General features: G+C 45.0%; 3 protein-coding genes across 6 annotated transcripts in view; 2 read left to right on the top strand and 1 right to left on the bottom strand.

Annotated features, from left to right (window-relative positions):
• Ccdc180 (coiled-coil domain containing 180) overlaps positions 1-1,864 on the top strand; it is a 53,214-nt gene extending 51,350 nt beyond the window's left edge. The window contains exons 37-38 of the mRNA XM_013351798.2: positions 477-612; positions 1,705-1,864. Coding sequence (XP_013207252.2) covers positions 477-612; positions 1,705-1,860 — 292 coding nt within the window. The 3' untranslated portion in view covers positions 1,861-1,864. The remainder of the gene's footprint in view (positions 1-476; positions 613-1,704) is intronic.
• Positions 1,865-14,902: 13,038 nt separating this feature from the next.
• Positions 14,903-15,726, bottom strand: LOC106144203 (translation initiation factor IF-2-like). Its single transcript, XM_013351799.1, has 2 exons — positions 15,629-15,726; positions 14,903-15,464 (listed from the first exon to the last, which is right to left on the bottom strand). The coding sequence occupies exons 1-2, from the start codon at positions 15,724-15,726 to the stop codon at positions 14,903-14,905; spliced, it is 660 nt and encodes a 219-aa protein (XP_013207253.1).
• Positions 15,106-20,775, top strand: part of Tdrd7 (tudor domain containing 7) — a 63,922-nt gene continuing 58,252 nt past the window's right edge. For 2 of the 4 annotated variants that reach the window (XM_005362134.3, XM_026786725.1), the window contains exon 1: positions 15,106-15,234. The gene's annotated coding sequence lies outside the window, so the exon portion shown is untranslated. Of the gene's footprint in view, positions 15,245-15,401; positions 15,738-20,775 lie in introns of those variants that run through there. The other 2 variants (XM_026786723.1, XM_013351863.2) reach the window with 2 other exon arrangements.

A 20,775-nucleotide genomic window follows, 5' to 3' on the forward strand; every position in this document is an offset into this window, starting at 1 on the left:
AACCACCACAGGGGCCTACAAAGAAAAGGAGGCCTGTCCTGAGGGGAGGTACAGTCTCAGGCTGCTGCTGGCGCTTTGAACCATTGCAGCTGTCTGGCTTGTGTAATGACAGCTGTCCAAGTGCCTGTCCCCTGGGGCTGGAAGCAGTGAGACTCCCAACTGTATTCTCCACAGACATTCCTACAGCATTACAAGAAAAATGAGCCAGGAGCTCGTGACTGCTGTCTGGAAGGCAGCCTGGTGAGGAAAGAAAGGCCCAGAAAGGGAAGAAACATAGGCCTGGCATTTCCCCTTCTCATACAGCAGGCCCCACGGCTGTGCACACTGTTAGGTCATTGTGGAAACAGAACATAAAGACCCAAATTAAAGTGTATGGGACCTTTAACAAAGCCATCTAAATCCATGCTGATGGCCTAGTTTTCGAGCTGGGTATGGGGTGGCTGGCCAGTGATGAAGCCAAGCACGTTTGTCTGTAGGAAGTGGCCAGGAATCAAACCCAACGAAATCACCATTCAAACCAAGATACTGACAAGGAGGACACAATCAATAACCACCTATAAGACCACTCTGGGCCACTTGGCCACCGTAGAAGCCAGAGATGCTGTGTTCCTGGTGAGTCAGGGGCAGGTGGTACATCCCCGGGGGGACAAAGCAGCTTAGATTGGCTACCCTGGGAAGAAGGAAGCTTTACTCCACTGGGTACCCCAACTAGCCCATGGAGAAAACAGCACATGCCGGCATGCCCCAGAGCTGCAGGTCTCAACTCTCTGCAGACACAAGGACGCATGCAGTCTCTCCTGGACTAGCATGGTGACTGAGGTCTGAACCCTGTGTGAACCCAGCTGAGAGATACCTCACCTAGTGGTCGTGGAGAGAGGCTTTGCGGAAAGACAGCAGACGTAGGCACAAGGAAGATAGACACAGCAACGCCCATAGCCGTGGGAATGTACTGGGGTGCAATAGCAGGAACATTCGAAGCCTCCAGGTGCTAACTAGTACCTCCTGTTCTCCACATGAGGCATCTTGCCACATCCGCTCCAGATGCTGAGGGTGTAGACCCTCCCCCATTTCACTGACAAGGACAATAGTATCTGGAGATACTTGTCTTTCTACACCACTCTCGGATGAGCAGAGTCAGGGTTTGATCTCCACTGGTAGGCTGTGGGGCTGACCTGATGAGGCTTCATCCAAATGCCACCTGCAGTATACCTGAAGATAATAGGCACCTTGGTCCCAGTGCCCATGGAGAAACCTAGTCCTATCCATGTATCCACTGGTCCTGGGAAAAGCCAGAAGTGCCCAGTGCTGGTGTGTCCTCCAGGTCCTAGTGGAGGGAAAGACTCTCCCTGCTGAATTCAGTGAGGGGTGGAGACCCAGGTCTCGGCCTTCTGAAGCAGCCAGGAAACCTATGAAAGCTCCATGCAGGACAGTGGTCAGGGATGCTCAGGTTCCAGAACCAGAGACACATGGGTCTCTGTCCCTGTTCAGCTTCTCTTGAGCTGGGTGGCCACAGGGTTCCATATCTCACTCTTCCCAAATGTAAGGTAGGATAATAACCTCACCTCCCTGAGAGCTTGTGGGGTAGATTCCCAAGAAATGGCTTGTAGGAGGGCCAGGAGCTGCTTGCTGTGGGTCCCAGAGCTCAGGGCTCCCAAATCTGTGAGAGCAGGCATCCCCATGGGCCTTCCTCTTGCTTCCCTTCAGAAATACCTGGCCCTGTTTGACAAAGAACTGAAGAATATCCAGAACCATTTCAAGACACTGGGGCTGGAGGCTCAGTGCTGGAAGAAGAGCTGGAAACGCTCCCTTGACACCATCCGGACCCTGTACTCTAGCCATCCTTCTCAGCACCCCAAATAAAGCCTTTATCCCTGCCGCCTGCCCATTTGTCTGCAACTCGACATCGCCAGCACTGTAGTTTCATCAGAGATGAGGACACTTTCAGTAAAGAGGACTGGTGGAGGCTGGGGTTCACATGGTTAGCAGGGCTGGTCGGTGGGTACCAGGACCCAGTCTTAAAACAGATACCAGGACGTCAAAGGAATCAGCATCCAGAAGCATGCTCGGGCTTCATTTCACTTTCTGGATGGAGATTGGATAAGACAGTGTCTGGCATCCAGACCAGGAAGTGTCGGGGGTTTGCCTGGCCTTCACTGTGGGTGATCCCCACCACTAGAAAGTCTGTTACTGGGGCTGGAGAGATGGCTCAGTGGTTAAGAGCACCTCCTCCTCTTCCAGAGGACCCAGGCTGGGTTCCAGCACTCACACTGGGTGGCTTAAGATCACCTATAACTCCAGCTTCAGAGGTTCCAGTGCCCCCTTCTGGCCTCTGTAGGCACCTGTATATACCACACATGCATACACACACACACACAAATGTGCTAATAGGGAAATCTGTGAGGTATTACCCACTATTGCTTTAGGGTACTTTCTCCAAATGGCCACAGGCTTCAATGGTGAGAGCTGAGCCAGTATCTGTAGAAAAAATTTCTCATTCTAGATTTTCCCAGTTGCAGAACCTTGACAACACAGATGCAGGGCCAGTAAGATGGCCTACTGGGTAAGGATGCTTGCCTTATGACCCGAGTTTGATCCCTGGAACCCATGTGGTAGAAGGAGAGAACTGACTTGTACAAGTAGTCCTCTGACATTCACATACCAGTAAATGCATGCATACATACATACATACATACATACATACATACATACATACATACATACATACTGTGTCATTCAGCAGCCTAGCATCTTGCTCCCCTGAGGCTCTCTGCATAGGCAGGGCACTGTCTATAGAACATGCTAATCTGTTTTCCAAAGTTGGAAGAGCTACTGCTATCTCTCACCAGGAAGTAAGGTCACTTCTTCAGGGTTCCATTACCTGAGCCCTTCCTTTAATAAGACCTATGAAGCTCCTCCCACCTAGTGACCTCACCTTCTTCCCTTGTGTCTTCCTTGACTGGACATAGTCACTTCCATTGAGAAGATCTGGACGCCTCCACGGCCGAAAGGGCTGAGGAGATTGAGCAGGGGACTCCAGAATCTTCTTTCCAGTTAGTTCATTCTACCTCTCAGATCTCCCGTCTCCAGATTGGAGCTGGTGGGGGGGGGGGTGTTATAGGTGTGCTTCCAGAAGCTACCACTAGGTGGATTCCCAGGCAGCACCTGCACAGACTTGGAATGGGAGGAATGATGGGAATACAATTCAAAACCTGCCTGGAGCCGGGCGGTGGTGGTGCACACCTTTAATCCCAGCACTCAGGAGGCAGAGGCAGGCAGATCTCTTTGAATTTGAGGCCACCCTGATCCACAAAGCAGGTTCCAGGACAACCAGGGTTGTTACACAGAGAAACCCTGTCTCAAAAAAACAAACAAAAAGCACCTGCCTGGGTCCCACCCTGTGATACCGCCCTGCTTTCTTTTGTGCCCTGCTTGTCCAATTTGAGCAGCAGATTGTCAGCAGTGGAGGCAAGGGAAATTTCTTGCCCAGTGTCTAGTTTTGCCACAAAGAAAACAAACTCCATATGGAGGTTCTTCAATGCCCAACATTCTTTTTTGAAGTGCTGCCAGGAGCAGATGTATCTCACTGTAATGAAAAGCCTTATGTTCTTAAAACATTTTAAATGCCATATTCTGTAGTGTTTGGAGACAATCTATCTATTTAAGATATAACAATCTCTGTTTGACCTTGAAAACATATCTAACATGACTCTGTACGTTTGATTGTTATAGATGACTAACTACTAACCTGCCTTTCTTTATTATTCTAAATAGCTTTCAAGGACTAAAACTTTACATTATATTTTTAAATGAACTGTATCAGTACAATATCTTTAAAAGAGTAGAAACATATAAGTATAACAAAAATAACCTTAAATTTGTATCAATATACAAAAATCCATACCAATGTAAAATATTTGAGATTAATACTTTTTATTTTAAAATAGATTCAATAATCTACCCTTTTATCTTATCATTCCTATATTCCCCTTATTTTTCAGAATGAGATCTCTGAATCTAATCTCCTTTGCTTAGTTTCCTCCCAGACTATGACCAATAACAACTTGCAAACAACCCCCTAAATGATGATAAACATCCATAATCCACTGAATGACCAAAACCCACCAACCCCACCTCTTGGGAAAATGGTGTAATGTTCTCTACACTGCTTCCTGTTGTCTGGGGGGGGGGAGTGACAACATCTCTAGGGGAACCTGAGAAAATTGAGATAATAAGAAAGTCCTGGGAGAACTAGGTGTATTATTTTTTGTTTAGTCTCTGTGTGATAGTCTCTCTGTGATGGAAAAATGGAGGGCTTATCTGAAGTCTTGGCTGGGGAAGTGCATGAGGCTGGGCCATTTCCGTCAGTAGTTTTGAAGTTGTTCTGAATGCAGAATTTTGAGGAAACTGCAACAGAGACATTCTGAGAGGCTGGATCATCTGGGCTACTTGTCTTTGTTGGTGTCTTTTTCCCCCCTAAAAACACACAAACTTAAAGGTAACACACATACTGCACTAACACAAGTATGGAAGGTGTGCATAAGTCAGCTAAAGATGATTTTTTTTGTTCTATGTTTGAGCAGGTAAAAGACATCTGATAACTTTATATCTATTTGGACTGCATTATTAATTAACTACTATTAATTAATAGTATTAATTAATAGTATTAATTAATTAACTATTATTTGTAATAATAACCAAATTATTACAAATCTCCATCCATGTCTTACAAAGGATGGCATGTAATAATGTCATGAGCACTCTGTAGCCAACAAGATTTCTCATGTCTCATCTAGTCACAGAGCTGTCCCATGCTGAGGAATCAGCATATACATCTCCTGTCTTGTAGTCTTTCTTTCTTTTTCTTTATGTCTGTAGTCAAGATTTTCAGGAGGTCTCCCCTTGATCAAATCTGGTCTTTATTAATTTTGAAAAAAATCTGTAGCTTTTTGTTTCCATAGGAAACAAAAACAAATCCTCCCCCCCAATGTAACACATTTTCTGACTCCTATTTGAAGTTAAGACATTCTTAAAATATGTTTGTTTAATTTAGTAGTTAATTAAGTCCACTTCCAGTAACACATCTCCTTCAACAATGCCACACCTCCTAATCTTTCATGAACAGTCTCACCAATTGTGGACCATGCATTCAAATATGAGCCTATGGGGGCCAGTCTTATTCAAATTACAGTGACAATGAATCTTGATTATTGAAGCTACCTCCAGCATGTCCTCCTCCACTTTCTTCCTCCTCTTCTTCTCCTTTTCCTTCTTCTTTGTCTTCTTCTTGAGTCCTGTCAGTGCTACCTGCTAGGACGTGGGCTGATCTTGTTGGTTTGACTTTGAAGAGGTTTTATGAAGCTATCTATAGCTGCAATGAGTTTGGAGTATGAATGGCTATGCCATATCCAGTATTTCACAGTGCTCCTCCCTGTTCCCTTATATCCTTTCCGCCCCTTCTCCTGTGCTGTTCCCTGAGCCTTGGCAGGTTTAATACAGACATCTTATTTATGCCTGAATACTCACAGTCAGTTATTCTTGGCGCTCTGAACACTTATGAGTTTCTGTATGACCACTTAATTTCAATGTTCTTGTCTTTAGTCCAGAGATCTCTTCCCTTTGCTCTCTGTCGTTGAACGTCCCCAGGGAAATTTTCCTCCTAGTAACTGAAATTTTCTGATTAGACTTTCATTTGGTTCACGTATTTCCACCTCTTTCCTGTTGCGCTGCTCTATTTGGTCAGGTACTGTTTTGAGGTGTTCATTTGGTTCTTTGTGAATCATGTAAAGTCTAATGTGTGATCTGAATCCATTTTAATAATTGAAGTGGGAGGGAAAAAAAAAAACTACGATTGCCAGAGCTAGGCTTTTGAGGGATTTCAAAGTGAAGCCAATGAAACTGACACAGCTTGTGAATTTATTGTTAGTCAATAAATTCTGCTGCTGTGAAAAGACACGATATATCTGTCCATGTTTTTGGTATGGTGTTACAACAAATACATAACTTCGTATTTGGAAGCCAATATCTTATTTCCTATTCTGCCTTCAACAAGTCATGCCGGGAATGTGAGGTGCCGCCCTGAGACTGCCTGCCCAGGGAGAAAGGTTGGAAATTGTGGCCATACCATGAAAAAAGTTCAGACTCACTCAAATTTACCGGCATTTTCATCAAGCCTCTGAGTTAGGACCCAAGGAAAATGGAATTATGACATTCAGACATGCCTTTCTCATAAGCACAGGCTCACTGTCGGGGTGCAAGGCTGCCTGCAGAGGTGCCCTGTGCACTGGTCAGGGTGTTGGCTCTCTGGTTGAACTTGTTGACAACAAAGGTGTCTGGAGTGGTCACACATTGCTCCAGCCTGTCCTCTGCCTCACCATCCCTAAGTGTGGATGGGGGCAGAGTACCTGGTAGCTTCCCAGAAAGGAAGCGATTGGGGAAGAAGCAGGAAGGGCACACTGGAGACGTTTTAGAAATCTAAAGGGAGAAACTGTATGGATATTGAGTGACAGAGTCAAGATCAAGGCTCTGTATGAACCCCTGTCACTTCCACGGACTCTGTGCGTCCCTTCACCAGAATCAACAGGTTGGAATCCCAACCCTCAGTGCGATGGTGTTAGGAGGCGGGGCCTTTGGGAAGTCATGAGGGTGGAGACTTCCTAGATGGGACCAGTGCCTTTATAAAAGAGATCTCCGTGGGCTCTCTACACTGTGCCACTATGTAAGGAGGAGAGGGGAACCCCACACGAGGGCACAATGAGGAGCCAGCAGTCTTCAACCCAGAGGAGGGTCGCCAGCCGAACCGGACCAAGCTGGCACCCAGACCTCCGGCTTTCAGCCTCCAAAACCGTGAGAAATAATTTTTTTGTTGTTTGTAAGCCACGCTGTCTGTGGTGCTTTGTTGCAGCAGCCTAAATGACTGGGGTATGCCATCATCAGTTGGCACCTGGTACCCGGATTTGGTAGGAGAAGTTGGCTAATTTACAGGTGTATAGCTCTTCATGGAGGCTTTGATAATAATAGATAAAAGATGGCTGTTGTTACGCTTTTAATGTATTGCCCTTTGTGTGTGTGTGGGGGGAAGGGGGAGTGTTCTATTTCATTCATTGGGAGTACGGACAGGTGGCTTAGCAGCACAGAAAGTGTTGGACTTAAGCCCTTCGCTCATTCATTCATTCACTGCAAATATTTGCTGTCACCCTGTATGTGCTAGGCGCCCGAGCGTGTAGGCATCGCGATCCCGGACCCACCTCGAATACACAAACGGCTCTCTGTAAGGAGCGAGCTGTAATGTTTACACGCAGGTTTAGAGTCCAAGTTCTGGAGCATGCGCTGTAGGAGGAGGAGCGATCAAGTCAGCGCTGAGTAATAGCCAGTTTACTGCCGAGTCTCTCCGCTTGAGTATAACTCTGGCCCAGGTGTTGTTAGAGCGTTTGAAGTGCAAATTACAAAGCGTCCTGTTTTAAGGAAACTGGTGCGGAGAGCAAGGGCTTGGCTTTAAATGAAAGAGGAAATGAGGGGAAAATTGGGAGGTAAAATATTGGGTTAAAAGAACTCTAGGGAGTCCTTTGAAAGGAATGACTTCCTCAAAAGTCCTCAAGTGGTTGCGCTCTAGGGCGAGTTAGGCATCCCGTGGTTTAGTGACTGATGGAGAATTCCAATAACCATACGCGCGTGCGTTCCGTGTTTATTGCTGAAAACACGGGAGCATCTTGCCCTCCTTGTCTCTGGCTGGTGTTGGCTGTCGGGGAATTTCTAGCAGTATTTAAATCTACAGGGCCCAGGAAACAACTTCCGACCTTCATTTTATGACGAAGGTTTTTTTCCGCCTCTGCTCCTTTACTCCTGACGTAAAATTCATGGCTCCCCTGACCCCGAAAATCACCTAGAAAAATCCATTGTAAAATTAGGGGGAAAGTAACTCATGGTTATACAGAAAAGAGGTTTGTCATCTACAGCAATGGCTGGCAAGACACCTCGGGACAAGGGAAACCTGATTCGTTGAGACAAGGGGCATCCAGTCTTTGTGAGAGTCAGGATGCCCTGGGGGAGGGAGCTTCACCCAGGCGGACCACAGGTTAATAGGAATTGACCCGTTGGCCCCAAGAGACGCCCTTTGGCTACTTACTGGATTAACTCTGTCGTGGAAAGGGATCCAAACTAGAACTGGAGCCAAAGGGCTTTGGATTTCAGTTCAGTGTAACCTTGGACTTAGACAGGTGGATAGGGTCAGGGACTGTGATGCTACCTGGGTGGCCCATTTCATGAATCCTAACTCCACTTAGGTTCAGAGTCTGCCAGCAGAGTGCCATGCAGTTTCTTGTTATTGTTTTCCCTTTTCTTCTCTCCCAGCAACTATTACAGCATAAGTTGTATACCAATAGGTATATCCATTACTCCACTTTGGTGCCTGATTGCCTTGTTAAAGTACGAGTTACTACAAAGATCTGGGCCTCTCAGCCTTCCTGATAGTGCTTAGTGTCCACACCCAGTCACCATTGGTACTGCAGGCCTTGTGTAAGGCTGAGCTGTAGGAATGACGTGTAACTCACAGGGAAGGGGGTGAAGATGGTCTCTTCCCATGGGCTCTACCCTATTGGTTCACTGCACAATATGTTGTTAAAGCTTTCCTTATCCCCTCTTCCCTGTTGTTGGTGGCTCTGTGGCCTCATCCGCTTCCCGGATCACCCTGCAGGGGGATTAGGGCCTTTCAGCTGACTCACCTTGGGAGCCTTTGTGGGAAGCTTAGGGGCTTTGCTTGCTCAGCAATCCCTGAATGCAGCCAAGGCCTGAATTTCATCAGGGCTCCGGTGATCCTTCCCTTTTGTTTTGTGTTTTGTTTTTGCTCCCCCCCCCACTTTTTTTTTTTTTCCTTACTCGGTTAAAACAAACACAGTGTCTAGAAATTTCTCTCTATTTGTTCATGGGGCAGTAACTGAAGAGGGAGCGATGATACCATTAATGATTAATCAAAAGTGGAACTATCCAGAGGTCCCTTTTGTTGTGGATCTAACTTTCCTGACCTTGTATAAGCAACCAGTAGCTGGGTTGTACCTGGGTGCAGAGACACCTCAGCTTGTGGCTGAGTGGTAGGCAGGAATGCTGCTAAAGTCACTTGCAGCTGGGCAGCCAGGAGAAGGAGGACTCAGAAAGACTGGGTCCTTGGCCGCTTTCCCATGAGACCACATCTGAGGAGCAAAGCGCCATGCAGATGCTCAGCTAAGAGAGTGGTTGTTTTTATGTGGGGGCCACGAGGGAGGTTTCCTGAGAGGTACCACCCATGCATATATAGCCAGCATAGTCTACATAGTGAGTCCCAGGGTAGCCAGAGTTACATAAAGAGGCCCCGTTTTAAAACAATAAAAATAAACAAATCTCTCCACCAAAACTCCTTCATTCATTTTTGTTCATCGTGGCAGGTATGTCCCAAGCAAGTTCCTGCAGTTCACTGATGGATCAGAAAGTGACAGAAATCAGAGTTCCATGGTTCTTTGTGTTTTCTTTTTTGGGAAACAATATAAAGGAGCAACAGTTATATTTGGGTAGAAGGCGAGATGGCAGCACTTCGGGTCTCTCAAGATGCCACTGTGATTTGGAAGGGGGGTTTGCTACACTCCCCAGTGGCTATGAGAGGGAGGGTCAAGAGTATGTAGTTCTTGGGTCATACTACAAAGATCTGTCAGGTGGAGGGCAGGAGCTATCGATATGGCTTGAAACAAGACCCTTGCTGGGTTTGCTGAACTATTATAAGGGGGTGAGGGTAGAGTTCCCCACCAAGAGCCCTGGCTCCTCCTGCCTCAAACAGGTGTCCTGGGACCTTCACTATGGCTCTAGCCACAAAAGTAGGCTGCCACGATGAACAAAAGTGAATGAAGGAGTTTTGGTGAAGAGATTTGTTTGTTTTTATTATTTTAAAACGGGCCCTCTTTATGTAACTCTGGCTTCCCTGGGACTCACTATATAGACTATGCTGGCCTATGGTTCTGCCTGCCTCTGCCTCCTAAGTGCTGGTGTCTGATACCATACCCAGCCTGGTGGAGATTTTATATCTCCATCTTTCTCAGCTCAGGATAAGGTGGCAGCGAGGCCTTCTACCTTCCCTACTCTTAGGCTTTGCTTTGCACTTCCTTTTCATGATAAATTCCCGCTGGTGAAGCCTCTGAAGGCACACATGATTACCAGGAGACTGCCTCCTGCAAAAGCCACTTGTGCTGGGCTCTGAGGACCTCTTTGCAGCCTCCGAGATGAGAAGTGTGTGTGTGTGTGTGTGTGTGTGTGTGTGTATGGGTGTGTGTATGTGTGTGTGTATGGGTGTGTGTGTATGTGTATGTGTGTGTATGTGTCTGTATGTGTGTGTGTGTGTGTGTGTTCTTCTCCTGAATGACAGATCCACACATCTGCCCTCACCTCTGCTCACAGTGACCAAAGACGAGCTTGGCCTTTTCCTGAGGGAGAATACTTTTAAACAGCAGCATCCTATCTATTCCAAAACTCTGCTCTTTGGCTCTAGGTTTCCCCTAAGGTGGTTTTCAATGTATATTCACAGTGGAACTTGATGCTTGTAAAAATCCTGTGTCTCTATGTTGCTTCTACACATTCTGACATACTGTTCCACCAAAGGATAACAACCCTGAGTCTAAGCTGGGCATGGTAGCACATGTCTGTAATTCCAGCACTTCAGAGTCCAAGGCAAGAGATAGAGAGTTTTAGGCCAACCTTAGCCACATGACAAGCTCCTGTCTCAAAATATATATATATCTTAATTTCCAGTTATAAAACAAGGCCACATATTTCTTTGCTAAAATTCAGCTACTTAAGACTCCTTCTGATACATCTCAGTTAAATCTACCTACCGAACAGATACTTTTCCGAGAACATATATGAAGACTAGCGTATACATGAAAAGATGCTCTATGACATTAGTCATGCTAAAGCAAGTTAGCTGAGGCCTCAGTGCATCCTCAGCCTATCTCTCAATGTTCTATCCATCAATAAAGAGAACTGATGATGGGGGCTAGAGATGGCTCAGAGGTTAAGAACACTGGCTGCTCTTCCAGAGGTCCTGAGTTCAATTCCCAGCACCCATATGGTGGCTCACAACCATCTATAATGGGATCTGGTGCCTTCCTCTGGCATGCAGGCACACATACAGGCAGAACACTGTGTACATAATAAATCTAAAAAAAAAATACTGAACATTGGGAATGAGTAGATGTGGCCACTTAAAATTGTACTTTGACATGTATATATAATTATATATATGATATAATCGTGTGTTATATAATTAAATATGCATATAAATATATTTGTGTATGTCAATATATATAATTAAGCATAAATTCCTCCTACATCCTCACATTAATTCTAGTCCCAGGTATGTATGTGAAAAAAATATTTGACTACACAATGGTTATTTATAGAAGTTTGATTCAGAACAGCCCCAGACTAGAAACAACAAAAATTCACATTAAATGTTAATAAGTAAATTAGTTGTGACATATCCATAGAGTGACAGAATACACAGCCATCATGTTGACTATTGATCAGTACCACAGGGATGAGTCACAAAAGAGTTACACTAAGTGAAAAACCAGACACAAATCTGGCTACATATCGTATGATCCCTTGCATGTGGTACTCAAGAGAAAGCAAATCTGTGGTGACAGAAACCCCATCAGCAGCCCTCGGAGTAGGGAGTAGAGGGAGGGAACGGAGGTAGGTAGAGGGCACTGGGGAACTTTTGGAAATGGTAAAGCCAGTTCTGCATCTTGATGATGATGGGCTGCACAGCTGGTACATTTGTTGAAACTCATCAAACTGCACACTAGAAAATATTTGCTTGTAACAACTATTCATAAATAAAGCTGGTTATGGAAACTAGCTACACCACATGGCTTTTCTTTGTATATAGGATACTGCAAACGGGCACCTTTACAAGCATAAAGGATCTCAGACTTAGGGTCCACACACGTCATTTCATGTTTGGAACTCAGTATCGTCTAACTTCCTATCCCCACAGGCATCCTCTCGGTTCGTAGGTGCTGCTTGTATCCCCTGCCGCCATCTGAACGTGGAACCAGGGCATGTCATGAGTATTGTAGAATCCAAAGAGGGAGCTGGCTATATTCTGCTATGTTTGAAGTAGATTAGGGGACATGGCAGAAAGAAAGCATGAGGTCTCTGAGCTTTCTAGAGTGACAGCCTTGAGAACAGGGAACAGAGAGAGGAGAAAGACATCTGAAGCAGACTGAAATCGAATAAAGGCGATGTAGAGAATTCGGTTTCAGAGAGACACTTCAGCAGACTTAGGCAGAGGTCAGATGTGAGATTATGGAAGAGAACCATGTTCCAAGAACACCCCTGAGCAAAGCCTTAGGACAGAACCTTCCGAACACAAGATATCTGGCTTCTCACATCTCCTTCTGGCCTGTTCATCACTCCTGCAGCTTTTCAATGAATGGAAAGTTCTATAAGCACAATCATTAAAGCAACTGTTCTGTAGCATAGACAAATGTAACACATCTTAAAATAATATTCCACATGTCCCCCCCTTTGTCTAAATAAAAAAGAAAGATTTTGACTTTAACATAGTAAAGCTAAATACAACAAAAACAGTTATCAAGGAAGAATTACATTTACAATATTCAGTCCATTTGTATTTAGCAAATTCAGGGAAAATACCATCCATCCCGTCTTAGTGACTCCAAGGTTTTATATCTAATTTACTTTCTATCATAATTAAGAAAAACTGCGACTGTAACTATCTAGTCTTCAACTCCATCCAAGACCCCAGAAAGATAAAATATTACCTGAGTAAACAGGAAATGCAGTGCAAGCAACTTTCAAAACTCTAGAAATGACAGAGACATCTGGCTGCCTGGACAGTCACCCAAAGTTCTTCTGTAATGTTGGGGCATCCATTTTTAGCCTAGAGTATCTGGCAGACTTTTCAGTGAAGCAGGAAATTTGAGGGATTCTCCTACCTTGTATTGGCAAAGTTCATCAGTCGCTTTCCACTGTGTCCTGTAGAAGCAGACTCTTCTCTGAAGCAGGAATCTCAAAGGACTCTTCTGCCTTGTTTTGGCAAAGTTCAGCAGTCACGTTCTTGTGGGTTCTATGTGTCCAGTCTTCACATAGTCAAGCAGTCAAGGAAAAAGCAGTTTCTTGACCAAAGGGCTAATTTTTGTCACAATGAAAGCAAACTCCCATGGTGTTTCTTCAATGTCCATCATCCTTTTATAAAGTATATTGGTACTGTCAGGACCAGATGTGTCTCCTTGTCATGAAAAACCTTAGGTTATTAACCAACTTAAATGCCATTTTCTGTAAGTCTTTGACATATTTTAAAATAATCTATCTAAAATATACCTATTGAACCTTGGAAACATACCTAATGTGACTACAAGCTTGATCATTATAGATTAACTACTAGCCTTATTTCTTATTTATACGTTGCATTTTTAAATGAGCTGCATAAGCACAATACCCCAAACAAGAGTAGAAACATATACATTTTAGCAAATTTTTTTTAAATATTTATTTCTTATGTATACAATATTCTGTGTGTATGTCTGCAGGCCAGAAGAGGGCATCAGATCTCACTACAGATGGTTGTGAGCCACCATGTGGTTGCTGGGAATTGAACTCCGGTCCTTTGGAAGAGCAGGCAATGCTCTTAACCGCTGAGCCATCTCCCCAGCCCACATTTTAGCAAATTTAACTTTAAATTTGTATCAATAATCCAAAATCCATGCCAATGCAAAATATTTGAGATTAATAGTTGTCTTTTTATCCTGTATTTTTATATTCCCCTAAATTATAACAAACATCCATAACCCACCAAATAACCAACAGTCACCCACACCATTTATTAGGAATGTCGACGTTGTTTTCTCTAGACTGTGTCTGTTGTCTGTGGGCAAAAGCATCTTTAAGAGTCCCTGAGAAAATTTGAGATAATGGCCAAGTCCTGGGAAGACCAGCTGTAATCTTTGTTGATAGGTAGCCCCTGTCAAGATTCAGGAGGCCTCCCATGATCAAACCTGGTCCATCTCCTTTCTGAAGGTATCTAGAGCTTCTGGTCTCCTACGGGAACAAAAGCAAAACCCCTTCTCTGAAGCCTAAACAAATGTAACACATCTTTAAAACTATTCCACAAGACACATGGAATATATATATATATATATATATATATATATATATATATATATATATTCACACATATGTATCCCCAGAAAATGCAAGTAGATGTATAGTAAAATAGAGCAGTTGCTGGACTAAGGAATGGGCCGAGAGGTAAGTATCATGAAAAGAGGGAGAACTTTAGAGGATGTGGGTATGCTCGTTGTATTTTCTGTGATGGTTTCTCTGTGTGGAGCAGATTCCCTGTTAGTAGTAGATTCTCTGTTGTATGCACACCAAATACATCAAATGTACATCTGAATCGTGCAGCTCACAGTATGGAAAGCATACCTCAAACTAAAAGACGCTGGTGGAGTAGGCAGCAGGCGTTCAGCAAAAATGGACCGAATGATGCGAAGCGTTCATTGCGGGTTCAAGCAAACCAGGCGTCAAATAAATGTCAGTGGAGCTACTGTGAAGGGGGTGAATAAATAGCAGATATTCCACGCTTTTAGAATGAATGAATTTGAGTATGTATTGAGTATGCTTATTACATACTAGACAGTATTCTAGGATCCCTGCTTTAGTTTCAGGGTAGCGGTGCAGCTATACAGGTGCGAAGGAGGTGTGACAAAGCAGAAAAGAAGGGTAGAAGGAGGCTGGCATTGTAGTGTGGTCACCATCCTCCAAAGAGTGACCGAGAAAACTGAAGATGGACTGTCTACTTGAATTAAAAGAAACTCTTGAGATGCTGAAGAGAATGAACTTTGCGGAAGGAGTGTGAGGCTCACAGCCCGAGCGCCAGCCCGGCGTGCGCACGCGCAGAAACCGCTAGGCGGCGTCGGTTTCCCCTCTCATCGGCGAACCCCGGGGCGGGCGGTCGTGGCCTGAGCGCTTGCGCCTGCGCACATCCAGCCGAGCCCCGCGGCCGAGGGGGCGGGGCTTGGTGTTGCGGGGCGTGACCTAGAGGGCGGGGCTTTAGGTGATTTCCCAAGCCGGGGCTCTGGCGGTGCTGGGGAAACCGAAAGTGGGCGGCGGCCGCGACGGGGCCCCTGGCGGAGGCGGTGAAGGGAGCCGGTCCCAGAGGCTCGGGCGTGGGCCGAGGGCCCCCGGGACGAGGTGAGCTCAGGTCGGGGCGCGACAGGTGCGGGCGACGTGGGGCGGGCTGCGGGGCGGCTTGGCTCGGGCGGGACAGCGGCTGGGCGCGGCGTCTCAGGCCCGGGCCTGGTCCCCTACGCGGCGGGGTTCCAGAGTGTCGTGCGTGACGCCCCGGGACGTGGGCCGGGCGTCCACCGTGGAGGCCGCGGTGCAGCCAAAGATGCAGAGGGGGGCGTGGGCGGCGCGCAGATCTGAGCAAGAAGTGGCTCCCGGGCAGGAGCAACCGGCCACGGCCGCCCGTGCGGGACAGCGGTACCTGAGCTCTGCGCAGTTGTGCCTGCCCGCGGGCCACACTGCGGCGGCCTCCGCCCTCGAGACCGGCCGGTGCAGGCCGCGCACATCAGGCAGGACCTACTCGTAGCCGTTCCTGTCAACCGTGAGCGCTGGGGAGGAAACAAGCATCCACGGAGAAGTTGTCTTGGAAGTCGGAGCTGACAGCTTTTCTGCTGCCATCCGTTTGAGGGGTACATTCCTATTAATATCTAGGGTTACCATTCCCCAGTCATATGGGGGAGCAGGGAAGGGAGTTTTGTATAGATGTTAGTGAAGACTCAGCCCCAAAGGATTCAGATTCTGCCGCTATTGACCAACCAAGGAAACCATCTTGGCTCTGCAGGTGGAAGTATGCAGAGGAGTGAGTGTTTTGGGGAATGGAAACGCTGTAGTGGTAGAAAGGAAATTTATAATTAAATCCCTGTCCCTTCCTGGGCCCCCTGGCATGAATGAAAGTGGCATTCTACAGTGCGGCCTTTGCTGATATGTATTGGCATCTGGGCTTCAAAGCTTAATTGTGAGGTCGGGAATAAATTGCATCCTTTCTCTGAGGCTGCTTTTCCATGTACCAGATAGTTAAATTATCTTCGAAGTAAATACATCCTTTGGCTCATAATGATAATCCTCCAAAGTGGCTAGCTCTTTTTCCATTCACGAAACTGCCCGTATTTTACAGGTTGGGACGTCGAGGAGGACAGGGACACACAGAACTTTCTGTAGGATCAGTTGGCACGTGGTGGAGATTTTTGTAGTTGAGCTTCAGTTGCATGCAGAGTCCACCGCTGCTGGTGGAGTTCACACTCCAGTTCCTCAGCCCTTCTCTTTCCTAGATTCCCTCTTTGCTGAGACAGTGAGGCAGCACTTGGCAGCCCTCAGATTTTCCTCCCTGGGGATCGCAAGGGAAATGTAATCCCTGCTAATACCTTTTAAATGCGCCACATGATCGTGGCAGAGTGAACTATTGTGTATTGCATCAAGAGTTTGGAACTCTAGAAAAGATTCTTTTAAAGTTTTCTTTCTAATATAATTAGGTGTTTGATAGAAATGTAAGGAGTACACTTTATAATTAAATTCTGCAGCTCGTTTTGAGTTTGATGCAGTACAAACAGCAAGAATTGAGCTTTGACGCAGAAAAAAAAAGTCTAGATGCTTTCATGGATCAGGAGTTTCTTGATGCTTGGAGTGAATTTGACTTTCATTTTTATATGAATCAGGATTTCTTTTTTGGTTTTTCTCTTTGTTTCCATCACTGTCCTCATAAATTCCCCAAGAGCCCAAAGTCTGTCTTTTCAAACAAACAAAAAGTAGTCACTTGTTACACTTGTTTATGCTGTGGCACATTTGTTTAATGATCAAAAATGTGTGGCATTTTTGTTTTTGTTGCTTTTCTTTAACTCTGTGAAGCGGTGTTTCTTGGCCTGTCAAAAACACCTGATCGGTCTAAGAGCTAAATGACCAATAGCAAGACAGGAAAAAGGATAGGCAGGGCTGGCAGGAAGAAAGGATATATAGGAGACCTCTGGGGAGAGAAAAGATTGAGGAGCAAGGGAAAGGAGAGAGGACACCAGGGGCCAGTCACCCAGCTATACAGCAAGCCAGAAGTTAAAAAAAAAAAAAACAAAAACAAAGAAAGAGAGGCAAAAGATAAATGGGATAATTTAAGAAAAGCTGGCAACCTGGTGGTGGTGACTCACGCCTTTAATCCCAGCACTCAGGAGACAAAGGCAGGTGGATTTCCGCACTTGGGGGACAGAGGCAGGTGGATCTCTTGAGTTTGAGGCCTGTCTGGTCTACAGAGTGAGATCCAGGACAGCTAGGGCTGTTACATAGAGAAACCCTGTCTCGGGAAAAAAAGAAAAGAAAGACTGGCTAATAACAAGCCAAACTAAGTCCAGGCATTCATAAGAACAAGACTCCGTGTGTGATTTATTTGGGATCTGGGTGATGGACCACCCAAAGGAGCCAAAGAGCAAAGAGTTTTTAAAACACACGCACACAACTACAAATGGGCTCCAAAGTTTGATGGAAATTATGGGTTTGCTTACTCTTGACAGAGCTGCACAAGCTGAAATATCAAGTCTGCTGTTTCCTCCTTAGAGGAACCTGAGGAAAGCAGAGAACCAGTAGCTCTTGCCCATACTCATTACCCTCCACAAGAGAGACTGAAATGAACGGCTCAAAAAGGCGCAAGTGATTGCTAGTTAGAACTAGGGTTGAGACCAAGATTCCTGACCAACTTACTTCAGATTCGTCTCAGGGTTTTTCCTCTAGTGTGTAAATTTACAGAAATCCCTTACTTAGATATATTTATGTAGTGGCCACAATAAATAATTTGAAATAACAAGAATAAAAAGGAAAACTGCTTCCTAAAATTCTCTAAGGAAGATAATTACTCTTTCCTTTAAACACTGGTTGGAGGTAGACCTATTTAGGTCAACAAGTAGACTACCATTGGAAAGAAAATAACAGCCTCTTGAACTTGTGCACACTGGGTGTGGTGGTACATACCTATAATCTTATCACTCTTGGGGAACTATATCTTTTAAATTAAAAACAAAAACAGCCTACACACCTTGCAATATGAGAAATTGCTGGGTAAGGTTCTTAAATACGTTGCTCCCTTTTCTGAGGCATCTTACTGCTCTATAAGATGAAAGGCTTGAGTTAGCCTAAATGATGTCTAAAATCTTCCAGCACACACTTTTAGGTCTCCACTTGGAAAGCTCACGTAAGATCTTGAGAGCAGCAGTTATCCAAAGTATATCCTCTAGAGCAGTGGTTCTCAGCATTCCTAATGCTACGACCCTTTAGTGCAGTTCCTCATGATGTGGTGACCTCCAACTATAACATTTTTTTAGTTGCTACTTCATAAGTGTAATTTTACTACTGTTATGAATTGTAATATTAATATCTAATATGCAGCCCCATTGGTGGTTTGATCCATAAGTTGAGAACTACTGCTCTAGTGAGATGTACAGATGCTTCAGCATTCAGTAAGTAGCTAAGAAAAGAGAGCTTACCCTAATCATTCTTTGGGTTTATTTGGGTAATTAGAATTTATGAAAGGGGATTAGAATTTATGATTGGAAAAACGTGAGAAAGACGAGACAAATTATACAGTTAAGAACAGCTAAGGAAGGGAGAAACTTAGCAGTATAAAAAACACAGATGCGAGCCGGAGTGGTGCCACTGTGGTAGGACATCTGAGGCATATGATGCTTGCCTGCGGGATACCCAGGTCAGTGGTAGACGGCATCAGAGAACATCTGTTTCAGATGCATCAAAGCTCAGGTTGTGTGTGGTGATGCTTGTCTGAATCCCAGCATTTAGAAGGCAAAGCCAGGAGGATCTGGAGTTTGAGACCAGCCTGAACATTATATAGTGAGACTCTGACTCAAGAAAACACCAAGTTCCACAGATTCTTCAAAATAGGACTTTCTTGAGTCATTTTTAGGTGCATTAAAAAAAGGGGCAATTTTACACAGTATAGTTTTGAAATACAGTGAGGATTGTTTGAAGTTGTGTACATTGTTTAAATTTAGGGTTGGCAGTATAGCTCAGAAGTAGACCCCCTGCCTAGCATGCAGAAGGCCCTGAATTTCTGTCTCCAGTACCACCCCTTCCCCCCCATACACATTTAAATTTGATGTCCTGTACTTCTTATACAGCATTAGTGTCTTGGGACATTTGCAGTGAATTGTGTAGCATAGAAGAAAGAGAAAGGATGATGGAAAATGAGAAGCAGTCAGGCTCACCAGAGTTTTTCCAACATTTTATTGGATTAGGATACATCCCTTTTAAATCAGCTTGTGGTAGGTCCCTGTTTCCACTTCTGAAGGTTTGTCACCAAGCACACATCTAGATTGGCAGTGTTCTCAGAAAGAAAGATTTAGATTGGAAGTCAGGAGACGAGAGGTTTTTGATTCTGGCCATGAACTGGGTAAGAGCTAGAAGACTCAATCATGGGCCTCAGTTTCTTCTTTTTTCAGAGTTAAATTTTAAAAGATTTATTTTATGCATATGAATGTTTTACTTGAATGTATATATGTGTGTGTACTAGGTATGTGCCTGGTGCCTGTGGAAGTCAGAAGACCATTGGATTCCCTGGAACTGGAGCTGCAGGCAGGTGTGAACTGCCATATGGTGGCTGAGAACAGAACCCAGGTCCTCTGCAAGAGCAGAGAGTACTTTAACGTCTAAGCTATCTCTCCACTCCCAGTTTCTTCATTTTTTTATGTGTGTAAATATGTAGTTTCATTTGTGTTTGTGCACATGGGTGTGGAGGCCAGAGGTCAGCACTGGGTATCTTCCTTCCTCTGTCATTTTTTGAGACAGTCTCTGACTGCACCTGGAGCATGCCGAGTTGGCTATCACTGAACCCCAGGATCCTTCTGTTCCCACTCTCCTCCTTCCTTGGGATTGCAGAGACAAGCTGCTGTGTCCAGCTTTTGACATGGAGCTGGAGTTCTCAGCTGTGTATTCATGCTGTGTGGCAAGCACTTTACCCACTAAGCCATCTTCTAAGCTCCAGCTTCCTCATTTTTAAACTATAGTTTTAAGGTGCCCGTGTTGTGTGACAAAACTTTTCTTGGGGAGATACTGCACACATCTACTCACCCCAGATAAGCCCATGACAAACCAAAGTCCAACTTGGTGAACCAGTGAGTTTTATTGGTGTTACTTCCAGGAATATGGTTGAGGAGTTAATTACAGGAGCAGAAATGACTCAGTGACAGCTACATCACCCAAGCTCACTCCAGTAATGGTGACAGCTCACGGAAGTTGGAAACCTGGAGCACACTGCATAGCCTGCAGGCAGCTCAGCAGGTTGAACAGTGTCCATCCCAAATGACTCAGTTATTCTAAACCTCTTCCAGGCCACTGCATTTACTTGAGATGTTTACTTTTTAGCTTGGCTTGGCTGAGAGGGACTCTCAGCTTTTATTGTTTACTCTGGCAGAGAGAGGCCTAGTGAGTCTGGTCAGTTTTCTTTTTTCAGCCAGTATATTTATCCATGGTCACTTTCCATACATAGTGTTTGAGTAGCTGCTGAATGCACACACCGTGCTAAAATACATGTAATGCTGGTATGCTACTTCTGTTCCGCAAGAGGGAGTGAAAACGGAGCATAGTCTGCCATAGCATTTCTAGCTCACTGGCAGGCATTTGCAAGCTGGCTTTGTGACTAATAATTCCCCATGCCTATTTCTAGTTTGCTTTGCTGCTTGG

Source organism: Microtus ochrogaster, linkage group LG5 (assembly GCF_000317375.1).
Source record: "Microtus ochrogaster isolate Prairie Vole_2 linkage group LG5, MicOch1.0, whole genome shotgun sequence".
NCBI classification, from domain to species: domain Eukaryota; kingdom Metazoa; phylum Chordata; class Mammalia; order Rodentia; family Cricetidae; genus Microtus; species Microtus ochrogaster.